Source organism: Eleutherodactylus coqui, unplaced genomic scaffold (assembly GCF_035609145.1).
Source record: "Eleutherodactylus coqui strain aEleCoq1 unplaced genomic scaffold, aEleCoq1.hap1 HAP1_SCAFFOLD_161, whole genome shotgun sequence".
Classification (NCBI taxonomy): domain Eukaryota; kingdom Metazoa; phylum Chordata; class Amphibia; order Anura; family Eleutherodactylidae; genus Eleutherodactylus; species Eleutherodactylus coqui.
The window spans coordinates 63,551-89,002 of NW_027102187.1; the positions used below are offsets into that span (position 1 = coordinate 63,551).

Here is a 25,452-nt window from a genome sequence, read left to right on the forward strand (position 1 = left end):
GTCCTGTACTACATTTATACAGTTTCCTGGTGCAGCCGGCGTACCGGCCACCGAGTATCACAGCATAGAAGCGGCGAAGCTCTGTTATAAGGAGCATGTGGGTGGCTCTTAGAAGAGCCTTTGGTTCTATGGAGGGATCGGCACGATCACTTGCTCTTGCTCGTCTTGCTGCTCTCGGTCTTCTTGGGCAGCAGCACGGCTTGGATGTTGGGCAGGACGCCTCCCTGGGCGATGGTCACCCCACCGAGCAGCTTGTTCAGCTCCTCGTCGTTGCGCACAGCCAGCTGGAGGTGACGGGGGATGATGCGGGTCTTCTTGTTGTCCCGGGCGGCATTGCCAGCCAATTCCAGGATCTCAGCGGTCAGATACTCTAGCACTGCTGCCAGATAGACCGGAGCGCCGGCACCCACCCTCTCAGCGTAGTTGCCCTTGCGGAGAAGCCTGTGTACACGGCCGACAGGGAACTGCAGTCCTGCCCGGGATGAGCGAGTCTTGGCCTTAGCACGGACTTTGCCTCCTTGTTTGCCGCGTCCAGACATCTTCTAGCACAGGAAAGCAGAATTAGGATAAAACACCTTGAAAGTTGTGATAACGAGAAGGCGCAGTTCTGTTGATTTTTATAACCTGCTGCTCCGCCCTCCTCTCTTCTAATTGGGTAGATTGCAAACACGCAATAGAGGCCAGACTTGAGGAAGAACCAATGAGCTGCACTGGGCGTGGCTAAAGACGCTCACAGAGGCCACATGTCGCTCCAGTAGAACGGCAAGCAGACGGCGGTCCTCATTTGCATGGCCCCGCTATAAATACCGCAGCGCTGGGAGGTGCAAGAACACTGTTCTCTCTAGTGAGGAAAGTATCTCTACGTTATCATGCCTGATCCCGCCAAGTCTGCTCCAGCGCCCAAGAAGGGCTCCAAGAAAGCCGTGACCAAGACTCAGAAGAAGGACGGCAAGAAGCGTAGGAAGACCAGGAAGGAGAGCTATGCCATCTACGTGTACAAGGTGCTGAAGCAGGTCCACCCCGACACCGGCATCTCCTCCAAGGCCATGGGCATCATGAACTCCTTCGTCAACGACATCTTCGAGCGCATCGCAGGGGAAGCCTCCCGCCTGGCTCACTACAACAAGCGCTCCACCATCACCTCCCGGGAGATCCAGACCGCCGTGCGCCTGCTGCTGCCCGGGGAGCTGGCCAAGCACGCCGTGTCCGAGGGCACCAAGGCCGTCACCAAGTACACCAGCGCCAAGTAATCTGTCTAGTGGCCCGCCGTGCACGATCACCCCAAAGGCTCTTCTAAGAGCCACCCACCCCGTCTACAGCAGAGCTGCCACCTCCTAGTCGGTGTGTAGGTTATTGTAATACGTTGCTGTAGAGTGAATGATAACCAGATTGTGTGCTAGTTCTCTCTGGTGTCTCTTCTGCATCGTGCAGTATAAATGGCATTATTGGGGGAGGCAGCAGCGGAACACAGATGATCATCTCAGACTCCACCGCCTGCTGCGGTTTGGGGCTCCGTTTTCTTCCCCGTGTCCACAAGCGCTCGGGGGGGCTCTGTCCTATTGCCTTCCAGCAATAGCAATCATGTCTCCTGCTGGCAGTAGGTGGGGATAGACCGCCGTTATGTCGGCGCGGCTGCCGGGTGTTGATGCATTGCTCCCGGTGTGAGGACAAAGCGGCCGCAGCATTGTTATGGACGATGCCCTGACGGACTGCTCAGAACCCGTGGTTTATATCGCCAGTAATGCAGCTGGGATGAATTAGAAGAAAGCTGCGGATGGTAAAGAGCAACTAGGAGGATCGCCGACACAAGGTGCAGTTCCAGCACACTTTAGGGAATATTTAGAAACCCAGCGCGGGAGTTCGGGATATTAACCGAGTGTGATCGGTGGAGTGTACAGCGCCGGCCGCATGCTTCTCCCGATATGTACCCGTCCCGGCAGCTCGCTGATAACCCCAACTGTTCTCTCAGAAATGGTGAATACGTGACAGCCGGGCCGGGGAGCTGATAGTGAGCGGACCTGGAGCTTGTGTCCTGGGAATAGGCAGATCTCTAAACCATCCGGGGGACCCGCGGGCAGAAGAGCCGTCACTCTAGAGCACCCGCGGACGCCTCCATACTGGTGGGCACTGTGCGGCGCTCTACCTAGATTTAGTGGCGCCGCACCGGACAATAAAGCCATCAGATAATCGGCGACTGTTGCTGCTCGCGGTAATCTGAGCACAGTGTATCCCCTGCTGATCAGATACCGGCAGCCCTGATCGCCGCTCTATCAGATTCCCCGTCAGTGATTACACGGGTTACATGGAGTGTGTGTGACCGAAGCAGTGGGGTGCACAAAGGGTCGGAGGCAGACGACATAGTTGTCCAAGGATGACATGCTGGGGGCTGTAGTGCATTGTAGTGGGTACAAGGGGGTAGCGGAGGCAACCCGGGATGCCTGACAATGAGAGGCTTGAAGCGCCAGGAAAGGGGAGGAGGAGCATGACGAGAAGAGCCTCACACTCCCCAGCTCCGCATGTAGAGGTGTCCAGGCGCCTCTTGACTCCTTTTACTCCAGCGGCCGCAAAGGGAACGAGAGCGGTGCAGGGACCAGAGTAGCAGCAGCAGTGGGAATGGGAGCCAAGATAGCCTGGCGTGGACCAGAGTGACAGCGGTCATCCCCTCACATAGAGGCGCAGACTGTATCTCTCAGAGATCTGCAGGGCCACCCTCTTGCCTAGGTTTAGTGCTGCGGCTATATCATTCAGCTCTCCCAGAGTCCTGCAACACGATGTCAGTGCAGTATTCTGGGAGAGCTGGGTGCTATGACCACAACTCTATATAAAATAATGGCTCCGCGGGTCCTTGGGAGATCTTGGTGCAATTGCAGCACTTCTATATGAGAGGACGGCCGTGCAGGACGCCTCCAATATGGTAGCACTACACGGATTAGCGGGCAGGCCGTATGCTTTAGTGCAAGGAGGACATACAATCAGTGCGCCGCAGCCTGCTTCCTCCTCTCTATCGGTAGGAGGGAAAAGGGACTAGAGCCTGAAGTACGCGCGGGCCAGGAAGCTCTTCCTTCACCTGGGACATTCCAATTATCAGACTGGCAATCAGACAGAATCAGCGGCAACCCCCCACAAGGAGTTGGATTACAGCCTTTTCTTGGAAGATGTGAGCGGCTCTGAGAAGAGCCTTTGTGTTATGGTGAAAGAGCAGAATTAGAAAACAATAATAAATGACGCAAGTTTAAGGCCTTCCTAATGGGGCAATTACATGTTGGCCACTCCCCTTCCTTGCTGATTGGTTTAGCACAGAACCGTTTGAAATTTGGAATTTACCCGCTTCCTCTACAACTCTCAAAAGCCTCCTGGCTAGGTGCCTCATGTCGTTGTGTAGTATTATTGTTGTTTTTGTATTGCTTTCTTTCTCCTTGGTACAATGAGATAACATCCACATATAAAATACATCATCAACACTAATCCCTTCCCTCCCGGCGGACTACAGGAACCGATAGATGCCTCTCACTGACAACTTCATCGCTTTGTCTCTTTCTACAATATGGAAATATGAGAAAATGGCATAAATTACCCGAGGTACTGACTAGGTCACTGAAGGGGTTAACAGACCACCTCCTGCTGACGACACATTATTGCGGACAGGCTGGCTGTGAACCCAAATGGGGAGGGAATCGGAAGAATGACAGCGGAGGACAGGATGCAGCTCGTTTGAGGAGGATTTGGTGGCTCTGAAAAGAGCCTTTGTGTTCCATGCGGTGCCCAGAGCAGATCTAAGCCCTCTCTCCACGAATCCTGCGGGCCAGCTGGATGTCTTTGGGCATAATGGTGACCCGCTTGGCGTGGATGGCGCACAGATTGGTGTCCTCGAACAGTCCTACCAGGTAAGCCTCGCTGGCCTCCTGCAGGGCCATGACCGCTGAGCTCTGGAAGCGCAGATCAGTCTTGAAGTCCTGGGCGATCTCTCTCACCAGGCGCTGGAAGGGAAGCTTACGGATCAGCAGCTCGGTGGACTTCTGGTAGCGACGGATTTCACGGAGAGCCACTGTACCTGGACGGTAGCGGTGAGGCTTCTTCACTCCGCCGGTGGCAGGAGCGCTCTTCCTGGCGGCCTTCGTAGCCAGCTGCTTGCGGGGAGCTTTCCCTCCGGTGGATTTACGAGCGGTCTGCTTGGTTCTGGCCATAGCGCTGCTGTAGAGATGCACACAGATGTGATATGATGGGAGCCGTAGAAAGAGCAGAGCCTTTATACCCTACTTGCTCTTCCCTATTGGCTCTTAGAAACAACGCCCCCTACATCTCATTGGCTTTTTCGAACAAACCACTAGCCCGCCAAAACGCTTGACGACCAATCAGCGTTCGGCAGAGGCTTGCCCTACCTCAGCATGATACGTACGGGTGTCTGTGAAATCATGTTCTCAGCTGCTTCCCTGCATTGATATGTCCGCAGAAACACACACTCCACGCTGCACGGCAGTCTCCCCCATTAGAAGCTGTGCTGCTTTTATGGGAAATGCATTAGGTCGGCGAGTCCCCTCCCTCTTCACACTCAGCCCGGCATCCATACACACGTTGGTCACAGTGCCCAACAGTAACGGGGGTGATGCGGCGACAATGTCTCGTATTACTCCCCCTCTACAGCCTCCCCCTCGCTCCCTAGACTCCCAACTGATATGAAGTCCCCTGTAGCCGCTATGGGGGCGCTGCTATCTAGAACAGAATTCGAGGCAGTGATAATACAGCTCTGCGGTGAGAAGGTGGCGGCTCTGAAAAGAGCCTTTGTGGGGTAAATGCACGGGCGGCTTCAGCTTATTTCTTAGCCGCACTCCTCTTGGCTTTAACAGCCTTCTTAGCCGGACTCTTGGCAGCTTTGGGTTTGGCCGCCTTCTTAGCCGGACTCTTCGTCACCTTCTTGGGCTTTGGGGCGGCCTTCGGCTTTGAGGCTTTCTTCGGGCTCTTGGCCACTTTCTTGGCGGCGGCCGCTGCAGGTTTCTTTGCTTTTTTCGGGCTTTTGGCCGGAGCCTTCTTGGGCTTCTTAGGAGATTTCGCCGCTTTCTTGGCTCCAGCGGGCTTCTTGGGCTTGGCCGCAGACGCTGGCTTCTTTTTGGCCGGCTTGTCCTTAGTCTCCTGCTTCTTGTTCAGCTTGAAGGAGCCGGAGGCGCCGCTGCCTTTCACCTGGAGCAGGCTGCCCTTGGTGACCAGAGACTTGACGGCCAGCTTCAGGCGGCTGTTATTCTTCTCTACATCGTACCCTCCGGCAGCCAGAGCCTTCTTCAGGGCGGCTAGAGACACCCCGCTGCGCTCTTTAGAGGCGGACACGGCTCTGACGATCAGCTCCGACACGCCGGGACCGGAGGACTTCTTGCTTTTCTTGGCGCCCCCTGCGGCGGATTTCTTCGGCTGCTTCTTGGATTTGGCAGCCGGCTCGGCGGCAGGAGGAGCGGCGGCTGGCGCGGTTTCTGCCATTGTGTGCTGCGGAAATCAAATAGTAAAACTCTCCTGGAAGAGAAACTCTGAGAGCGGCGCTGGTGGCGCCTCTTATATGTACAGCGGCCGCGCTCTGATTGGCTCGTAAGCAGGCCCGTCCTGAGCTGCTATTGGCTGACACTGAGCACAGCTAGTGCCTTATCCCATCCGGGCCTCCTCTCCGCTCCGTTCTCCTCTTGTGCTTCCCTGCCCGGAATAAGAGTCCGTTACCGGTCAGAACCGGACAGGAGAGCTCGCTTTCAACGTGACTCCTCACTCTCTGACATCTCATGCAACCGTCTATAGCCGCCGCTGGCGGAGGTTCCGGGGAGGAGCGGAGAGGAGGCCACGAGATCTTCGCCATAGTTCTCCCGATCTGCACATCACCGCCTATCTGCGGAGATAAAACCGCTGCGGGAGCGCCTTCCCTCTATTCCCGGCACTTGTCACCATCCCCGGGGTCTACTCCACAATCTCCATCGTGCAGAAGCTGATTGCACAATGTGAGGACGACCTGGAGCTGCCGAGAGCCCAGAGGTGTAGCACAGGCGGCGCCTCCGCTCACTGCCAGCTCCCGGGTGCTGAATGTATACTGTATATACTGCAGACTTCTCTATACTGCGGCGCAATGTAAGATGAGGAAACCCAGTACCCCCCTGTACACTCAGACGATCGGGAATGCCACACGTTATCGTCCCTTTAATACCCCGGACATGATGGGTGTGGTTGTCCACAAGAAGAAGCGATTCTTCTTCTCTGCAGGTGCATGTCCTCCCGCGGGCTGCTGCCCGTTCTATATCATCCCAGGGATATCATGTGCTGGACGCGACGGCCATTGCATCGGCTCTGTAGTTCCCATCAATCGTTGACGGTGAAGATGGAACTTGGGATTTGGCTGAAGAGCGGTGGCATCTAACAACGCTCTAATCGGGATGTAGATCGCCAAGAAATGACGCCTGAACAAAGCCTTCTACCCGCGGTTCTCCTGCAGCCGGCGATGGCCTGTCAGTCACTGATGTCCGAGCGGAGCAGTGATACAGCGGGACTCTCAGCGCCAGATCCAGTGCCGCAGTCGGTGACATCGTACAGAACCCGCAGGGAGGGTTCTACTGTAGATCCCCGGGGCAGCAGATGTTGTACAGTGTCCGCTGGGATTCCTATGGCAGAGCATGTTGGTCCAGAAAGCTTTCACAGACCCTGAAGGACCATCGGTACTGTGAGACCCCCCGCTTCTCCCACAACCCGGTCCCATAAACCCCTCCAGATCGCTAATCAGCTCTTCTATTTAGCGCCCAATGAGGCTACCCAGAAAAAGAGCAGTGTCAGGGGCAGCTAGTGGAGCTCTTGTAGGCAAGCCACTGCTCCGGCCGAACAAAAGCAGCGCACAGTCATCGGCAGAGCTGGCCACCAGCGGCGCCATGGACAGCGAGAGCTGGGTTCGCCGTGGCAGCGGCGCTAGTGCCATCGGTGTACGGGAGCGGAGATATGTGAGCTTGCCAGGGGAATGGGCGGTACATGTGGGGAGGTGTGTGTGCGGCAGCCGGTCCACCGTCGTGCCCCTCGCCTAGACGTACCATCTAACTCAGGGCTCCCAACCCATGTTTCCACCCTTACATCCGCTGGAGACATAATGCACCAGGGCCGCTCAGCTGTACGTGAATAGGAGCAACGCAGATGGTACGGCATCAGTACAACTGTAGCTGAGCTCCGTCTCCCGGCCGGCCTCCAGCTTCCTTCTCAGTGCAGTAGGGTCACTCCGGCTTTGCTGCACCTCATGCCCTCCCATGAACCCTCCTCCGGGCAGGTGTGAGGGGAGGGGGGAGCGCTCTCTAGGACGGGCTCTCCTAGCTGCCTCGGACGCTGCTCTTGTTCTATGTCTACGTGATGCCCCCGTGGGGAGGAGAGGATAATAAATACCATCGGGTGCCATCAAGAAGCTTCACGGGAGACAGCTCCCTGTCCGGGCTGCCCCATGCGTGACTTCCCACGGGACACCGGCCTAGCTATGTACATTTAACCCTTAACCCACTAGTCTCCGGTCACTGTATCTACCCGCAGTCATACATGTAAAGGCAGTAGCCGCAGTACACGGTGCGGCCGGCGGGTCAATAATCTGCTCACAATGAACAACATGGACATACAATGGAGAACAATACAATAAATGAGTTCTGAATGTAATGTTTATGTAAAGGTCACCGTGTCCGTACAAAGGGTCTAGTGTTCTTGTGTCACATTGTGTGCAAGTAGCAGCGGCAAAGGGCGACCTTTAGGCTGATATCTTGTCACGGAGTGTTGTTCAATCTTTGGCAATCCGGACTGATGCCCCAATAATAGTCGGCCCTGATATATGCACCCCGTCTACCCTGATACCCTGCCTCCATGACCTTCACATCTTGGTGGGATCGTCCACCTTGCTCATGGCTGAGGGCACCAAGGTTTTCCGGGAAGTTACCACGATGGCTGAGCAGAAAATGCCCCTCGCTGCTGATGTTGCAGCATTGTGTAGATTCGGACAAACTGCGGACAAACCCTCATTAGCAAGGCACACTTTAGCTAAGCACCACACTACCTCCAACCAAGCACAAGCACTGCCTGCGGGACACACCGCTGCCTCTTCTCCTGGGTCACATGCTGCCCAACCCCCACCCCGCACCACCCTGCGTCTGCAGCGCACACAAAAGTGACACATTGACGTTTGATCTTCATTCCAATCCTGTGCCACCTCCGTCAGGAGCTGCAAACGTGGGCATGCGTTACATAGCAATGGGGAATCCATGTGCCCACACAGTATTCATTCTGTCTAGGTGTTGCATAGCTCAATCGACACAGCAAGGGGAAAGCCATCTGCACTCTGCCCTCTACCCAAGTCAGCCAGTGTCTTTGTGCCAGACAGGTCAAACACTGCGATGGGAACTAAGTTTGCACCAACAGCTTGGGTGGTTCCTAGGCAACCCAAGACATGAACAATAAATAAATCAGAGCGGCCAAACATGGCAGACTTGCACCGCGCCGACGACATAGGCCTCGGCGCACAGCTTCAGCAATCGTAGGCATGAAGCGGACTTCGATGCTAGTTCATCTGCGACGGGCTCATCAAATCAGTTAGCTTTCCTTTCACCGCTCCAATGACTGGATTAGCAGGGAAAAGTTGCACAGCCCCAACCTGGCGCAGTTGCAGTTCCCCCGGGACATAGTCCTCGGCCAACAGCTTCAGCATTCATAGGCAGGAGGCGGACTTTCACTGCACCCAGGACATAGGCCTCTGCACAAACCCTCAGCAATCGTGCGCCTAGAGCGGACTCCCATGCTAGCATAGCTGTGAACGTCTCATTAGCGCTGTATTGCTCCTCTTGTTTGTCCCAATGCAGCGCCCCGGATAGCTGAGGTAACGTGAGATAAAATACAGGTTGGCTTCGGCCCACACTGCATGCTAGTCAGTCTGGCCTTTTTTCATAGTAACAGGCAGGTAAAACTCCGCTATGGGAAGTCAGGGTTGACCCACAGCATGGGTGTGTGGGAGATATCCTATATGTTCACCATTTTGTATATATTTTCTGTTATCAACTGTGAATATAATGTATTTTCTATAATGTTTTAAACCTCTGGGAGAAGGAACATCGCCCCCCCCCCCACACCTCCACAGCTAGTGCCGTGTGCTCAAGAACTGGAAAAACCGGTTCTAACTGGCAGAAAGCTATCTAGGAGTGCTTTGTCTTGGACAACAGAGAGGAGAAACACAGGATGTTTCTCTCATGAAGCTAAATTCAAGAATGAACTGAGCGTGCTCACTGAAGTTCCTCCCAGATGGATGAGATCACAAGCTACCTCACAAATACCTCCCTCTGAGAAGTAGCCTATCAGCTCACTGTAACTGCTAAATTGCCTGACTTCCTGTGTTGGAAATGATTTAAGTTTTGACCCGCGCTGAATAAAGAAGAGTTTGCTTTTTGGGGCACATGATGTAGCCGTGTGTTTCTTTGAAAGGCTCTCCAGGCCTGCACATATTATCTTAATTTGGAAACGCACAGTATATCTAAGATAGCGAATTTGCGCTAACAAATTTGGAGGCACTGCTGAGATAATGAAGATACAGAGATATGGAGATATTTCATCGTTATCCGGACACAAGGGGACTTCGAAGCAGAGACGGACAGATAATGAGCTCAAACAAGGTAATAAGTTATTCTTGTACCTGTACCATCTCTCCCTCTCTGCTATGATCCGCCCCAGGCCGGGTGAGTTGAAATATGATAAGTCTGTATCTAAAGAACTATGAAATAGATATACTGTGTTGTTTTTATGTTGTCTGTGAAGAAAATGTCCTGAGTGAAAGAAGGTGTGAGCTATGGGGGTTTATATATTCTCTGTAGAAGTGAATGGTGTGAACAGACTGTGCAGGTTAATAAGGAACAAAGAAAGTGCAGTATAACTTGTTAAAAGAAAAGCAAAAAGGAAAGTTGATGTAAGCAATTTTAGCTGAAGGTTATAGTAGTGATTCTGGTTAAAAACAGTAGTTTGTCCATGCGGTCAGAGAGTTTCCATTGTGCAACATGTGGCTGAAGAGGTCTCCCTTTGTTATGTGGGGGGAGGGGCGCACATGGAGTGCTTGCATTTGCCATGTTGGCATACATCAACTCAAAGGATTTTGGCTTGGAGTAATTGATACCAGACAGCAGAGAGGCCTGTCTGATGGTAGATGTGGGCGCGCCAGAGAAGTCTCCTCCGATTATGGCAGGCCAAGCAGGCTGTTGAGGTTCCACAATGTGGTGCAAAAAGTACAGATCTGTGCCATGAGGTGCGGGAGTAGAGAATCTCAATAATAATAGGATTTTTCTAATTACGACATAAAAGAGCAGGGTCGAAACTGTAAGTGCTTATTAGTGAGATAAGCCAAACCTGCGTCGTGAGGTGTGAGAAAAATCAAAGACTCGCAAGAAAATTCAATGAGATGATGTTTTGTTTGTAAAAACATAACTGGACACACAAAAAAATGGGTGAAGGAAAAAGCAAGTCAATGAGTTAAGGAAAGGTAGAAGGTTTAACAATGAATGGTGATAATGCTATCTGGAGTGGTGAATATAAGTATGGAAATGGGCATAAGTTGTATGGTGTTTGTCATTGGATAGCCTATTCTGAACAAAATATGTAAAAACCGCGGTACATAAGAGTTTTCTTATAAATATATACTTTGTTCAATATGGGAAGTTCTATGAACAGTAAATACAATCCCAGTTTCTACTTCACATGAGATACTTATCAGTCTATGAATGAGTGAGTGAAAACCCCAGTGAGTGTGAATTTGTGTGTATAAAATGAAGGGCCCGTATGAGAGTTAGATTGTGTTATATGGTATGTATACTGTCCGGTGGCTAGAAACTAAATGAGGCAAGAAAGACCAAACGCTGAGCCAGACCACATTTTACCTGCCTGTTTTCATAGTAACAGGCAGGTAAAACTTCGCTATGGGAAGTCAGGGTTGACCCACAGCATGGGTGTGTGGGAGATATCCTATATGTTCACCATTTTGTATATATTTTCTGTTATCAACTGTGAATATAATGTATTTTCTATAATGTTTTAAACCTCTGGGAGAAGGAACATCGCCCCCCCCCCACCTCCACAGCTAGTGCCGTGTGCTCAAGAACTGGAAAAACCGGTTCTAACTGGCAGAAAGCTATCTAGGAGTGCTTTGTCTTGGACAACAGAGAGGAGAAACACAGGATGTTTCTCTCATGAAGCTAAATTCAAGAATGAACTGAGCGTGCTCACTGAAGTTCCTCCCAGATGGATGAGATCACAAGCTACCTCACAAATACCTCCCTCTGAGAAGTAGCCTATCAGCTCACTGTAACTGCTAAATTGCCTGACTTCCTGTGTTGGAAATGATTTAAGTTTTGACCCGCGCTGAATAAAGAAGAGTTTGCTTTTTGGGGCACATGATGTAGCCGTGTGTTTCTTTGAAAGGCTCTCCAGGCCTGCACATATTATCTTAATTTGGAAACGCACAGTATATCTAAGATAGCGAATTTGCGCTAACAGGTGGGTCCCAGGAAGTACACAAATAAATCCCATTGCAGTGCCCCCAGATAGCTGAGCTAACGTGAGATAAAGTACAGGTTTGCTTCGGCCCACACTGCATGCCCTAGTCAGTCTGGGTTTTTTGGGGGGTCAGATACGTAGAACACTGCGATGGGAACACTTAGTGCACCCATACTATACACAGACCCCTGTAATATTCCTGTAGCAAAGGTATAAGCTGACCCCACTAACAGTTATGCTGCAGAAGTCCAGGGAGACCCTATTAACACTTCTGTAGTAATAGTATAGACGGATCCCAGTAACATTTCAGTAGCTGCAGAATAGGCAGAGCCCAGTAACATTTCAGTAACAGCAGTATAGGCAGAGCCCAGTATTAGTAACATTTCAGTAGCAGCATTATAGACAGACCCTAGTAACATTTCCGTAGCGGCAGTATAGGCAGAGCCCAGTATTAGTAACATTTCAGTAGTAACAGTATAGACAGACCCCAGTGACATTTCTGTAGCAGCAGTATAGGCAGAGCCTAATATTAGTAATTTTTCAGTAGTAACAGTATAGACAGACCCCTGTAACATTTCCGTAGCAGCAGTATAGGTAGAGCCGAGTATTAGGTACATTTCAGTAGTAACAGTATAGACAGACCACAACAACATTTTAGTTGCAGAAGTATACACAGACCCCAGAAACATTTATGTAGCAGCAGTATTGGCAGATCCCTGTAACATTTCTGCAGCTGAAGTATAGGCAGGCCCCTGTAACGTTAATGCAGTTACACTCCTCTCCTTTGGCCCAAACAAGTTTCTCCGATAACTGTGGTAACACAGGAGAAAGCACATGATGCGCATTGCTGATCCCCTGACCCCAAGCGGGAGGAGGTGGCATTACAAGGCCAAGACACCATGACCAGGACCCGCTATAGTCTGTGTGGGAAGCACGCTAGCGGGCCCAGGGTCAGGCTCGGTTCCAAGCCTCCACCTTTGTGACCCAAGGTGCCCTGAGTTACATAGCAACAAGAAATCCATGTGTCGCAACATAGATAGCTCAACACTGGAAGAGGCAGTCTTTGTGTTCCTTGGCCTAGCCTATGCTGTAAGTGCACAAAGATGGTATTACACAGGAAGAAATTGGAGTGCCCAACCATGGGAGAGTTTTGCCCCGCCAAGCCACTTGGCCTCGGACAGCAATTCAGGCCTAGTCAGCCACTGTACTATTTGTGCCACATAGGTAAAACACCGCGATGGGAAGACTTAGTGCACCCATAGTATAGACAGACCGCTGTAACATTCCTGTAGCAGAGGTATATACTCACCCCAGGAACATTTCTGTAGCAGCAGTATAGGCAAACCCCTGTAACATTTGTGTAGCAGAAGTATAGACCGACCCCAGTACCATTTTTGTAGCAGCAGTATAGGCAGACCCCAGTACCATTTCTGTAGTGGAAGTATAGGCAGACCCCAGTAACATTTCTCTAGCAGCAATATACGCAGACCCCTGTAACATTTCTGTAGCAGCAGACCCCTGTAACATTTATGTAGCAGAAGCGTATGCAGACCCCAGTACCATTTCTCTAGCAGCAATATACACAGACCCCAGTACCATTTCTGTAGTGGAAGTATAGGCAGACCCCAGTAACATTTCTCTAGCAGCAATATACGCAGACCCCTGTAACATTTATGTAGTAGAAGCTTATGCAGACCCCAGTACCATTTTTGTAGCAGCAGTATAGGCTGTGAGGAAGGAGGAGCAGCAGCCAGAGGATTCAGTGTTTCAGCAGTGGGTGGCGTAGAAGACTGGGTGCCTGATACATTGCTGGATGCATTTTCTGCCATCCACGACCGGACCTGCTCACACTGCTCTGTTTGCAATAAAGGTCTACCACGTGGACCCACAAATTGTGATATGAAGCTGGGGACCCCAGAAACTTGCCTCTCTCCTAATCCTGCAGCAGCCGGCTGGGATACACCTGGACCAGGAACTTGGCCTGTGCCCACACCCTCACTTGGAACTCTGCATCCTCGCTCACGTCCACATCCTCTACCCCTACCCCTCAGCATGGTGGATTACGAATAGAGCAGACACCGACTGCTGTAAATAATTATGGAATCATATGCGTACACTTTCACGCAGAGAGCGGAATCGTAACGCTAACTCCAGGCAGAAAAAATGGAAGCAATGCAATAGTGATGCACCAGAACTCCCGCCAGGCAGCCAGTAAAATGCAGACGCTCAGCGGTAGCCCTAAGTAGGAGCTTGTTGGGGTTTTTTTTTTGGTCAATGAATACAGGCTATATAGTGTGTATATCACTTTCCCTCTATCAGTCGCTGTGGCCGTATGTTGTGCGTCTCTAATTCACTGCAGACACAGCCCGATGTAAATGATCTTGGAATTATGTGCCTAGACTTTGTCACTGAGAGCGGTCTAGTAAGGCAAACTCCAGGCAGAAAACAAATATAGTCAGGAAGGCCGCAAACAGGCCTAAGTGCAATAGTGATGGACTACAACTCCCATCAGACAACCTGTAAAATGCACACGGTCACAGGTAGCCCTAAGAAGGACTGTTGGGGTTCTTGTACACAGGATGCTACACTACCACTCTCCATATCTCAGCAACGCTGTCCCTATACTACTACTACTACTACTACTACTACTACTACTACTACTACTACTACTACTACTACTACTACTACTATTACTACTAATAATAATAATAATAAACAACTTTATTTGTATAGCGCCAACATATTCCGCAGCGCTTACATAGACAGGGGATACAGAAAGACAAAAGTACAAACATTACAGAACCACGGTTACATAGTAATCAATTGATGGAAACAATAGGGGTGAGGGTCCTGCTCCAACGAGCTTACATACTACAAGTAATGGGGTGATACAGAGGGTAAAGGGGCTGGAGATGTGTACGGTATGGCGAGGTGGAGAGTGAGGGATGCTATACACATAGACAATGGTCAGACATTTAGCCGTGTGACAGCAGAATCGGTATGACTGCAGGAGCGGTTTATGATGGCTAGCAGGGATTGCAGTCAGTAGGTCAGGGAGCATGTTATCAGGCGGAGTGCAGAGGGGTTTGTTTAGGGAATGCGGTATGCCTCCCTGAAGAGGTGCATTTTTAGAGCACGCCTGAAGTTCTGCGAGTCCTGGATTGCTCGGGTAGCCTTTGGTAGTGCGTTCCAGAGGACCGGTGCTGCTCTGGAGAAGTCTTGGAGGCGGGAATGAGAAGTTCCAATTAAAGGCGAGCTCAATCTGGTTTCGTTAGCAGAGCGGAGAGCCCGGGCTGGTTGATGGATTGAGATGAGGGAGGCAATATAGGGGGGTGCTGCGTTGTGGATGAGGGATACAATATAGGGGGGCGCTGCGCTGTGGAGGGCTTTGTGGATGAAGGTGGCGAGTTTAAATTGAATTCTGTATTTAACGGGCAGCCAGTGCAGTGACCGGCACAGGGCAGAGGCGTCCGAGTAGCGGCTGGACAGGAAGATGAGCCTGGCTGCCGCATTCAGGATGGATTAGAGAGGGTAGAGTCTGGTGCAGGGGAGGCCGATCAGCAACGAGTTGCAATAATCGAGCCGGGAGTGGATGAGGGCAACAGTAAGCATTTTTAGCGTGTCCACAGTGAGAAAAGAGCAGATTCTTGCGATGTTCTTGAGGTGCAGCTGACATGTTCGGGCCAGAGATTGGATGTAGGGGGTAAAAGAGAGATCAGAATCAAATATGACTCCAAGGAAGCGGGCATGTTGTCTAGGAGTTATGGTGCCACACACTGAGATGGAGATGTCAGGATGAGGTCGGTTAGTGGAGGGTGGAAATACCAGCAGGTCAGTTTTAGAGAGGTTTAGTTTTAGGTAGAGAGAGGACATGGTGTTAGAGACAGCGGACAGACAGTCGGTGATGTTTTGGAGTAAAGGTGCAGAGATGTCACGGGATGAGGTGTATAGTTGGGTGTCATCAGCATACAGGTGGTATTGGAGGCCAAATCTCCTGATGGTTTGTCCAATAGGGGCTGTGTAAATAGAGAAAAGTAGTACAGACTGCAGCCTGAGAACGCTAAAGCTGTAATGGGGCTGCACGCCCGATATAAAAAAATAAATAAATGCAAAACTGCTACCAGCAGCCACAACAGTAATGCAGACGGTCAGATGCAGCTCTAAGAAGGACCGTTGGGGTTCTTGTACACAGGTTCCTACACTAAGGGCTCATGTCCACGGGGAAAAAATGATTTAGGATCCTCAGCGGATCTCCCGCATGCGGATCCGCATCCCATAGGGATGCATTGACCACCCGCGGGTACATAAATACCCGCGGATCGTCAATAAAAGTGATTTTTTAAAAAATGGAGCATGAAAAAATCTGGACCATGCTCCATTTTCATGCGGGTCTCCCGCGGGGACGGCTCCCGCGGGCTTCTATTGAAGCCTATGGAAGCCGTCCGGATCCGCGGGAGACCTAAAATAGGAATCTAAAGCATTTACTCACCCGCAGCGGACCGGGAAGCTCTGCTCTTCCTCACGGCCGCATCTCCGTTGCTTCGGCTCGGCGGATGTGCCGGCGCATGCGCGCGGCACGTCGACGACGTGCCGGCGACGTGCCGCCGGCGTGCCGCCGGCGTGCCGCCGGCGTCAGGAATTCATCCGCCGGCCGAAAATGAAGATCCGGCCGTGAGGAACAGCTGATCTTCCCCGCCCGCGCCGGATAGGTAAATGCTTTTAAATTGCTATTTTCGGCGCTCATGTCCGCGGGGCAGGAGGGACCCGCTGCAGATTCTACATTGAGAATCTGCAGCGGATCTGATTTTCCCCGTGGACATGAGGCCTAACACTCTCCCTATAGCAGCAGCAGCACTGCCCCTGATCTCTCTCAGTGTGTGACTGTGGCGAGCCGCAAGCGGACCCACTTTAAATACTCGGGGGTCACTTGATCTCGCCAGCCACTCACTGCAGGGGGGTGGGATAGGGCTGGAACGTCACAGGAGGAAGTTGTAATGCCTTCCCTGCATGTCTATTGGCCAGAAAATTGTGCTAACATTTCAGGGAAGGAAATTGAATTGCCTCGAGTACCGCGTGGTGCTCGTCTCGAGTAACGAGCATCCCGAGTGCCCTAATGCTCAAACGAGTATCAAGCTCAGACGAGTACGCTCGCTCATCTCTATTAGTTAGAATATTTAAAGCGGGCCCGCTCGCGGCTCGCCTCAGACACACACTGGGAGTGTATAGGGAAAGTGCTGCTGCTGCTACTATAGGGAGAGTGTTAGTGTAGGATCCTGTCCTCAATAACCCCAACGGTCCTTCTTAGGGCTACATCTGACCGTGTGGATTTTACCGGGTGGCTACTGGGAGTTGTAGTGCTTCCATTTTAGTATTATGCAGCTAGGCCTGTTTGCAGCCCTCCGTAATGTTTTTTTTTTTTTTTTTCTTTTTTTTTTTTTCTGGCCGGAGTGTGCGTAAAAATACCGCTCTCAGCGTGAAAGTGTACGCAAATAATTCCTTGCTTATTTATAGCGGTCTGTGTCTGCAGTAAATTAGACGCACAGCATAGGGCCACAGCCACTTCTAGAGGGAAAGTGATATACACTATACGGCCTGTATCCTCTGCGCAAAAAAAAAAAAACCAAAAGCTCCTTGTTGGGCTACATCTGACCGTGTGCATTTTACTGGGTGGCTGATAGGAGTTGTAGTGCTTCCATTTTAGTAATACGCAGCTAGGCCTGTTTGCAGCCTGCCGTGTTATTTTTTTTCTGGCTGGAGTGTGCAGTAAAATACCACTCTCACAATAAACAGTACTGTAATATCACCGGGCTATTGCGAAGCACTTCAGCTGAGCCGCTGTGCAGAGCGCCTCACAATACCCTTTCCTTGGTGGGGTTGAGATCGCCGCAGTTACCGGCACCTATCCACTGGCTTTACAGTCTTCTCCCACTCCACACAGCCTCTCTTATCTACAAGTCTCTGCGAGCAGTAAATTACCCCTAGGTATCAGAGCAAGACAGCGGGTTACTTTTTTCAAGCCACAGCATAGAGTCTCCGCTACCTACAAGTCTCTGAGTGCGGTGAATTAAGGCCAAGTCGTCAGTGCTGTACAGTGGGGTAATTTATTTAGACCCTGCTTTATTTGTAATCCGCCATGATAAGGAGTAGGTGTAAGGGTCAAGGAGGTGGACACGGACGTCCAAGTGAGGGTGTAGGCACAGGCCGAGTTCCTGGTCCAGGTGAATCACAGCCGGCTGCTGCGGGATTAGGAGAAAGGCAAGTTTCTGGGGTCCCCAGCTTCATATCACAATTTATGGGTCCACATGGTAGACCTTTATTACAAACAGAGCAGTGTGAGCAGGTCCTGTCGTAAATGGCAGAAAGTGCATCCAGCAATGTATCGACCACCCAGTCTTCTACACAGTCCACTACTCCCAGATAGGGACTGCAACTCTGATTCCTCTGGCTGCAACTCCTCCTTCCTCCCAGCCTCCTCACTCCATGAAAATGACATATTCTGAGCAGACAGACTCCCAGGAACTGTTCTCGGGCCCCTGCCATGAGTGGGAAAAAATGGTTCCTCTCTCACCTGAGGAGTTTGTCGTGACCGATGCCCAACCTTTGGAAAGTCCCCGGGGTCTGGATGATGAGGCTGGGGACTTCCGGCAACTGTCTCAAGAGTTTTCAGTGAGTGAGGAGGATGATGATGATGAGACACAGTTGTCTATCAGTGAGGTAGTAGTAAGGGCAGTAAGTCCGAGGGAGGAGCGCACAGAGGATTTGGAGGAAGAGCAGCTGGACGATGAGGTGACTGACCCTACCTGGATTGCTAAGCCTACTGAGGACAGGTCTTCAGAGGGGGAGGCAAGTGCAGCAGCAGGACAGGTTGGAAGAGGCAGTGGAGTGGCCAGGGGTAGAGGGGCGAAGAATCCTCCAACTGTTTCCCAAAGCACCCCCTCGCGCTAAGCCTCCGTGCAGAGGGCTAGGTGTTCAAAGGTGTGGATGTTTTTCAGTGAGAGCGCAGACGACCGGTGAACAGTGGTGTGCAACCTGTGTCGCGCCAAGATCAGCCTGGGAGCCACCACGACCAGGCTATGGCATATGAGGGCCAAGCACCCCACAAGGTGGGACAAAGGTCGTTCACCGCCTCCGGGTTACACCACTGCCTTGTCCCCTGTGCCCCAACCTGCCACTCAGATCCACCCCCCCTTCCCGCTCAGGACACAGGCACGTGCGCCTCCCGGCCTGCACCCACACCCTCCCCTCCAGTGTCGTCCACCCCATCCAGCAATGTCTCTCAGCACAGCGTCCAGCTGTCGCTAGCAGAAGAGTTGGAGCAAAAGCGCAAATACGCTGCCACGCACCCGTACGCACAAGCTGTAAATGTGCACATTGCAAAATTAATCAGCCTAGAGATGCTGTCGTACAGGCTTGAGGAAACGGAGGCTTTCAAAACACGATGGTGATGGCAGCGCCGCGCTACTCGGTCCCCAGTCGCCACTATTTTTCCCGGTGTGCCGTCCCAGCCCTACACCAGCACGTCTCCCGCAACATAAATTGTGCCCTCACCAACGCGGTTACTGGTAAGATCCACTTAACCACGGACACGTGGACAAGTACTGATGGGCAGGGGCACTATATCTCCCTGACGGCACATTGGGTGAATTTGGTGGAGGCTGGGACCGAGTCAGAGCCTGGGACCGCTCACGTCTTACCCACACCCAGAATAGCGGGTCCTACCTAAGTGCTGGTATCTGCTTTGCACTATGTCACCTACTATAAACCCTCCCCCTCCTCCTCCTACGCAACCTCTACCTCTCATTTAAGAAGTGTGAGCAGCACGTCACCAGCAGTCGGTGTGGCGCGACGCGGCAGTACAGTGGTGGGCAAGCGTCAGCAGGCCGTGCTAAAACTACTCAGCCTTGGTGACAAGCGGCACACGGCCCACGAACTGTTACAGGGTCTGACAGAGCAGACTGACCTCTGGCTTTCGCCGCTGAGCCTCCAACCGGGCATGGTCGTGTATGACAACGGCCGTAACCTGGTGGAGGCTCTGCAGCTCGACAGCCTCACACACGTCCCATGCCTGGCCCACGTCTTCAATCTGGTGGTTCAGCGGTTTCTTAAAAACTACCCTCACTTGCCTGACCTGCTCGGCAAGGTGTGCCGGCTCAGCGCACATTTCCGCAAGTCCAAGACGGACGCTGCCACCCTGCGCACCCTGCAACATCGGTTTAATCTGCCAGTGCACCGACTGCTGTGTGACGTGCCCACACGGTGGAACTCTACGCTCCACATGTTGGCCAGGCTCTATGAGCAGCGTAGAGCTATAGTGGAATACCAACTCCAACATGGTTGGAGTCAACCTCCTTGATTCTTTACAGAAGAGTGGGCCTGGTTGGCAGACATCTGCCAGGTCCTTGGAAACTTTGAGGAGTCTACCCAGATGGTGAGCGGCGATGCTGCAATCATTAGCATCACCATTCCTCTGCTATGCCTCTTGAGAAGTTCCCTGCAAGGCATAAAGGCAGACGCTTTGCGCTCGGAAACGTAGCCGGGGAAAGACAGTATGTCGCTGGATAGTCAGAGCACCCTCCTGTCTATATCTCAGCGCATTGAGGAGGAGGAGGTGGAGGGGGGCAGGAGGAGGAGGGGGAAGAGACAGCTTGGCCCACTGCTGAGGGTACCCATGCTGCTTGCCTGTCATCCTTTCAGCGTGTATGGCCTGAGGAGGAGGAGGAGGATCCTGAAAGTGATCTTCCTAGTGAGGACAGCCGAGTGTTGTGTACAGGTACCCTGGCACACATGGCTGACTTCATGTTAGGATGCCTTTCTTGTGACCCTCGCGTTACATGCATTCTGGCCACTACGGATTACTGGGTGTACACACTGCTCGACCCACGGTATAAGGAGAACCTTTCCACTCTCATATCCGAAGAGGAAAGGGGTTTGAGAGTGATGCTATACCACAGGACCCTGGCGGACAAACTGATGGTAAAATTCCCATCCGACAGCGCTAGTGGAAGAAGGCGCAGTTCCGAGGGCCAGATAGCAGGGGAGGCGCGGAGATCAGGCAGCATGTACAGCGCATGCAGGGGAACACTCTCCAAGGCCTTTGCCAGCTTTATGGCTCCCCAGCAAGACTGTGTCACCGCTCCCCAGTCAAGGCTGAGTCGGCGGGAGCACTGTAAAAGGATGGTGATGGAGTACGTAGCCGATCGCACGACCGTCCTCCGTGACGCCTCTGCCCCCTACAACTACTGGGTGTCGAAGCTGGACACGTGGCCTGAACTAGGGTGTTTAGTGAGGCTGGGGGAATCGTCACGGACAAGCGTACTCGCCTGTCAACCGACAGTGCCGACAGGCTTACACTCATAAAGATGAACAAAGCCTGGATTTCCCCAACCTTCTCTTCTCCACCAGCGGAAAGCAGCGGTACCTAAGCAATACGTAGGCTGCACCCGCGGATGGAAGCATCGTTCTCTATCACCATCCAAAACGGGGACCTTTTAGCTTCATCAATCTGTGTATAATATTCCTCCTCCTGCTCCTCCTCCTGAAACCTCACGTAATCACGCCGAACGGGCATTTTTTCTTAGGCCCACAAGGCTCAGTCATATAACTTTTGTAAACAATGTTTATACGTTTCAATGCTCATTAAAGCGTTGAAACTTTCACCTCAACCAATTTTTATTTTAACTGGGCTGCCTACAGGCCTAGTAACAAATTAAGCCACATTAACCAAAGCGATTAATGGGTTTCACCTGCCCTCTTGGTTGGGCATGGGCAATTTTTCTGAGGTACATTAGAACTGTTGGTACACCAATTTTTTTGGACCCTCGCCTACAGTGTAATCCTAGTAATTCTTATGGGCTTCGCCTGCACTCATGCTACAGCAAGGTGTGTGGGGTTGGCCTACACTTTTGCTACATAAATGTAACTGGGGCCTTGTCTATACTGCAACTACTGAAATGTGAAAGATACTGTTATCTTCCTAAACAGCTGCAACAGGAATGTTACTGTGGCCTGTCTTGACTGCTACTACTGAAATGGAACTAATACTGTGCTCCCCCTATACTGCTGCTTCAGAATTGTTAATGGGGCCTGTCTTGAGTGCTACTACTACTGAAATGGAACTAAGACTGTGCTCCCCCTATACTGCTGCTTCGGAATTGTTACTGGGGCCTGTCTGGACTGCTACTACTACTGAAATGGAACTAATACTGTGCTCCCCCTATAATGCTGCTAGTGATATGTTACTGGGGCCTGTCCCTAATGCTACTGCTTAAATGTTACTAATTCTGGGCTCTGCCTATACCGCTGCTAATGCTAATCAATAGAAGATAAAAAATAAACCAGCGCTCCGGTGTATCCGAAGATGACAATCAGAAGATGCAGAAGTTTGTGTTAGAGATTATGGTTTATATAGTAATAAGTATTACTTACTTTACAGGGGTGCTTATAGTGAAATGCTATGTCACTGGGGTGTGGAAACAGAGGCTTCCCCCCGCCACGGCCCACTTAATCCTGGCCACATTCAAAAACAAACTAAATAAAACTGTGCTACTAGGTCCGCAGTCGCCACCACAATCTCACCAACGCGGTTACTGTTAAGGTACATATTACCACTCTGACTGGGGCATGCACTGTGGGCCGAAGCACACCTGTATTGTATGTGAGGTTAGCTCTGCTGAGCAGGGCACTGCAATGGGATACATTTATGTACCGCCGATGGGTTCCAGGGAGCCACCCATGCTGTGGGTCCACAGGGACTTCACATTAGGGATTTGTACCTGCCAGTGTCTATGTATTAAAAACCCCGGTCAGACTGGGGCATGCAGTGTGGGCCAAAGACCACCTGCATTTAATGGGATGTTACCTCAGCTGTGCTGGGCAATGCAATGGGATATATTTATGTACCGCCGGTGGCTTCCTGGGACCCACTTATGCTGTCGGTCCACACGGAGTTGTAACTGCATGTGTCTACTTATAAAGAACCCCAGTCTGACTGGGGCATGCAGTGTGGGCCGAAGCCCACCTGCATTAAACCTGATGTTACCTCAGCTGTGCTGGGCACTGCAATGGGATTTATTTTCGTACCGCCGGTGGGTTCCAGGGAGCCACCCATGCTGTCGGTCCACACGGAGTTGTAACTGCATGTGTCCACTTCTAAAGAACCCTAGTCTGACTGGGGCATGCAGTGTGGGCCGAAGCCCATCTGCATTACACCTGACGTTACCTCAGCTGTGCTGGGCACTGCAATGGGATTTATTAATGTACCGCCGGTGGGTTCCAGGGAGCCACCCATGATGTGGGTCCACAGGGACTTCACATTGGGGATTTGTACATGCCTGTGTCTATGAATTAAAAACCCCGGTCAGGTTGGGGCATGCAGTGTGGGCCGAAGCCCACCTGCATTAAACCTGACGTTACCTCAGCTGTGCTGGGCACTGCAATGGGATCTATTTATGTACCGCCGATGGGTTCCAGGGAGCCATCCATGCTGTCGGTCCACACAGAGTTGTAACTGCATGTGCCCACTTATAAAGAACCCCAGTCTGACTGAGGCATGCAGTGTGGGCTGAAGCCCACCTGCATTTAATCTGACGTTAGCTCTGCTGTCCAGGGCACTGCAATGGGATACATTTATGTACAGCCGGTGGGTTCCAGGGAGCCACCCATGCTGTGGGTGCACACGGAATTCCCATTGCGGAGTTGTACCTGCCTGTGACTATTAATAAAAAAAACCCTGGTCTGACTGGGGCATGCAGACACCTTGACAGAATGAATAATGTGTGGCACATGGGTTCCCCATTGCTATGCCCATGTGTGTAGCTCCTGATGGAGGTGGCACAGGATTGGATTTCTCATTGCTTCTGTACAGCATTGTGGGCTATTGCCCCGCCCCTTTTAAAGAGGGTCGCTGCCTGGCCGTGCCAACCCTCTGCAGTGTGTGCCTGCAGTTCCTCCTCATGGCAGACACACTTATAAATAGACATGAGGGTGGTGTGGCTATGAGGCCAGCGTGTGGCATGAGGGCAGCTGAAGGCTGCACAGGGACACTTTGGTGTGCGCTGTGGACACTGGGCCGTGCGGGGGGGGGGGGGGGAGCATGTAACCCAGGAGAAGTGGCATTGGGGTGTCATGCAGGCAGTGATTGTGCTTTGTTGGAGGTAGTGTGGTGCTCAGCTAAGGTATGCCTTGTTAATGAGGGTGTTTCAGAAGTAAAAATTGTTGGGAGGGGGGGGGGCACACTCTTGACGCTATTGTGGCTTAATAGTGGGATCTGGGAACTTGAGATGCAGCCCAACATGTAGTCCGTCGCCTGCCCTATCCGTTTCTGTGTCGTTCCCATCACTTTCTTGAATTTCCCAGATTTTCACAAATGAAATCCTTAGCGAGCATCGGCGATATACAAAAATGCTCGGGTCGCCCATTGACTTCAATGGGGTTCATTACTCGAAACGAGCCCTCGAACATCGCAGAAATTTCGACTCGAGTAACGAGCACCCGAGCATTTTGGTGCTCGCTCATCTCTATGATCTAACTTTTTTTCCCGGACTTCGCCTACACTAATGGTACACCAATGTTTCAGGGGTTCGCCTATACTTCTGCTACAGAAATGTTACTGGGATCTGCCTATACTGCTGCTACAGAAATGTTACAGGGGTCTGCCCATACTTTTGCTACTGGAATGTTACAGGGGTCTGTCTATACTATTGGTGCACAAAGTCTTCCCATCACAGTGTTTTACCTATCTGGCCCAAAAACACTGACTGACTAGGGCATGAATTGTGGGCTGAGGCCAACATGTATTTTCTCTTGCGTTACCACAGTTATAAGCGGGACTGGTTTGGGCCAAACAAGAGGAGCGATACTGCACAAATAAGATGTTCACAGCTGCACTAGCATTGAAGTCCGCTCTATGCCCGCCATTGCTGAGGGTTTGTGCAGAGGCCTAGTTCATGATGGAAATGCAACTGCACCAGGTTGGGCCCGTGGAACTTGGCCCTGGTTATTCCAGTCTTTGGAACGGTGAAAGCAACCGCAACAAATTAAATGAGACGTTCACTGCTGTACTAGCATCGGAGTCAGCTCTATGCCCACGATTGCTGAGGGTTTGTGCAGAGGCCTATGTCCTTGGTGCAGTGAAAGTCTGCCATGTTTGGGCACTCTGATTTCTTCATGGTTCATGCCTTGGGATTCCTTGGACTCACCTATGCTTTGGGTGCACACAGACTTCCCATAGCGGTGATTTACCTGTCTGGCACAAAGACACTGACTGACTTGGGTAGGCTGCAGAGTGCAGATGGCTTTCCCCTTACGTTGTCGATGAGGTACCCGACACCCAAACACAAGGAGTAGTGTGTGGACACATGGAGTCCCCACTGCTATGTCATTGGCGGTACCTTGGGTCACACAAAATGGAGGCTGGGACCAAGCCTGACCCAGGGCCCGCTCACATACTTCCCACGCAGAGTATTGCTGCATTGTGGAAATGAGTAGAAGTGCTGGGCTGGCACCTGAGTCCCCTTTATGCCCATGTTTGCGACTCTTGACAATTTTGCGACAGAGGTGGCACAGGATTGGAATTCAAAAAGGGTTGCTGCCTGACCCTGCCAACCCTCTGCAGTGTGTGCCCCCGGTTCCTCATCATCTCAGACGCACTTATAAATAGGCATGAGGGAGGTGTAGCTATGCAGCGAGCGTGTGGCATGAGGGCAGCTAAATGCTGCGCAGGGAAACATTTGTGTGTGCTGTGGACGCAGGAGTGCAGTGTGCGTTGGATTGGGCAGCATGTAACCCAGGAGAAGAGGCAGCAGTGTCACCTGCAGGCAGTGATTGTCCTTGGTTGCAGGTAGTGTTGTGCTTAGCTAAGGTGTGCCTTGCTAATGAGGGTTTGACCAAAGTAAAAATTGCTGTGTGTGTGTGTGTGGGAGGGGGGGGGGGGGGCAGGCTCTTGTCCCC

The 25,452-nt window shown here is 51.7% G+C and overlaps 4 protein-coding genes across 4 annotated transcripts; 1 reads left to right on the forward strand and 3 right to left on the reverse strand.

The window, feature by feature from the left end:
- Positions 1 to 146: 146 nt before the first annotated feature.
- Positions 147 to 545, reverse strand: LOC136599330 (histone H2A type 1). The gene has a single exon (XM_066588790.1). It carries the CDS (start codon positions 537 to 539, stop codon positions 147 to 149), a length of 393 nt encoding a protein of 130 aa, XP_066444887.1. The 5' UTR covers positions 540 to 545.
- Positions 546 to 854: 309 nt separating this feature from the next.
- LOC136599332 (histone H2B 1.1) lies at positions 855 to 1,276 on the forward strand. Its single transcript, XM_066588791.1, has one exon. The coding sequence runs from the start codon at positions 870 to 872 to the stop codon at positions 1,248 to 1,250; it is 381 nt and encodes a 126-aa protein (XP_066444888.1). The 5' UTR covers positions 855 to 869; the 3' UTR covers positions 1,251 to 1,276.
- A 2,436-nt stretch (positions 1,277 to 3,712) lies between these two features.
- LOC136599329 (histone H3) lies at positions 3,713 to 4,196 on the reverse strand. Its single transcript, XM_066588789.1, has one exon. It carries the CDS (start codon positions 4,182 to 4,184, stop codon positions 3,774 to 3,776), a length of 411 nt encoding a protein of 136 aa, XP_066444886.1. The 5' UTR covers positions 4,185 to 4,196; the 3' UTR covers positions 3,713 to 3,773.
- A 593-nt stretch (positions 4,197 to 4,789) lies between these two features.
- On the reverse strand, positions 4,790 to 5,481 carry LOC136599333 (histone H1B-like). Its single transcript, XM_066588792.1, has one exon. It carries the CDS (start codon positions 5,464 to 5,466, stop codon positions 4,810 to 4,812), a length of 657 nt encoding a protein of 218 aa, XP_066444889.1. The 5' UTR covers positions 5,467 to 5,481; the 3' UTR covers positions 4,790 to 4,809.
- Positions 5,482 to 25,452: the final 19,971 nt, after the last annotated feature.

Excerpts from the sequence above, each read along its gene's own strand:
- LOC136599330 (XM_066588790.1), bottom strand. The coding sequence starts at position 539 with ATGTCTGGACGCGGCAAACAAGGAGGCAAAGTCCGTGCTAAGGCCAAG.
- LOC136599332 (XM_066588791.1), top strand. The coding sequence starts at position 870 with ATGCCTGATCCCGCCAAGTCTGCTCCAGCGCCCAAGAAGGGCTCCAAG.
- LOC136599329 (XM_066588789.1), bottom strand. The coding sequence starts at position 4,184 with ATGGCCAGAACCAAGCAGACCGCTCGTAAATCCACCGGAGGGAAAGCT.
- LOC136599333 (XM_066588792.1), bottom strand. The coding sequence starts at position 5,466 with ATGGCAGAAACCGCGCCAGCCGCCGCTCCTCCTGCCGCCGAGCCGGCT.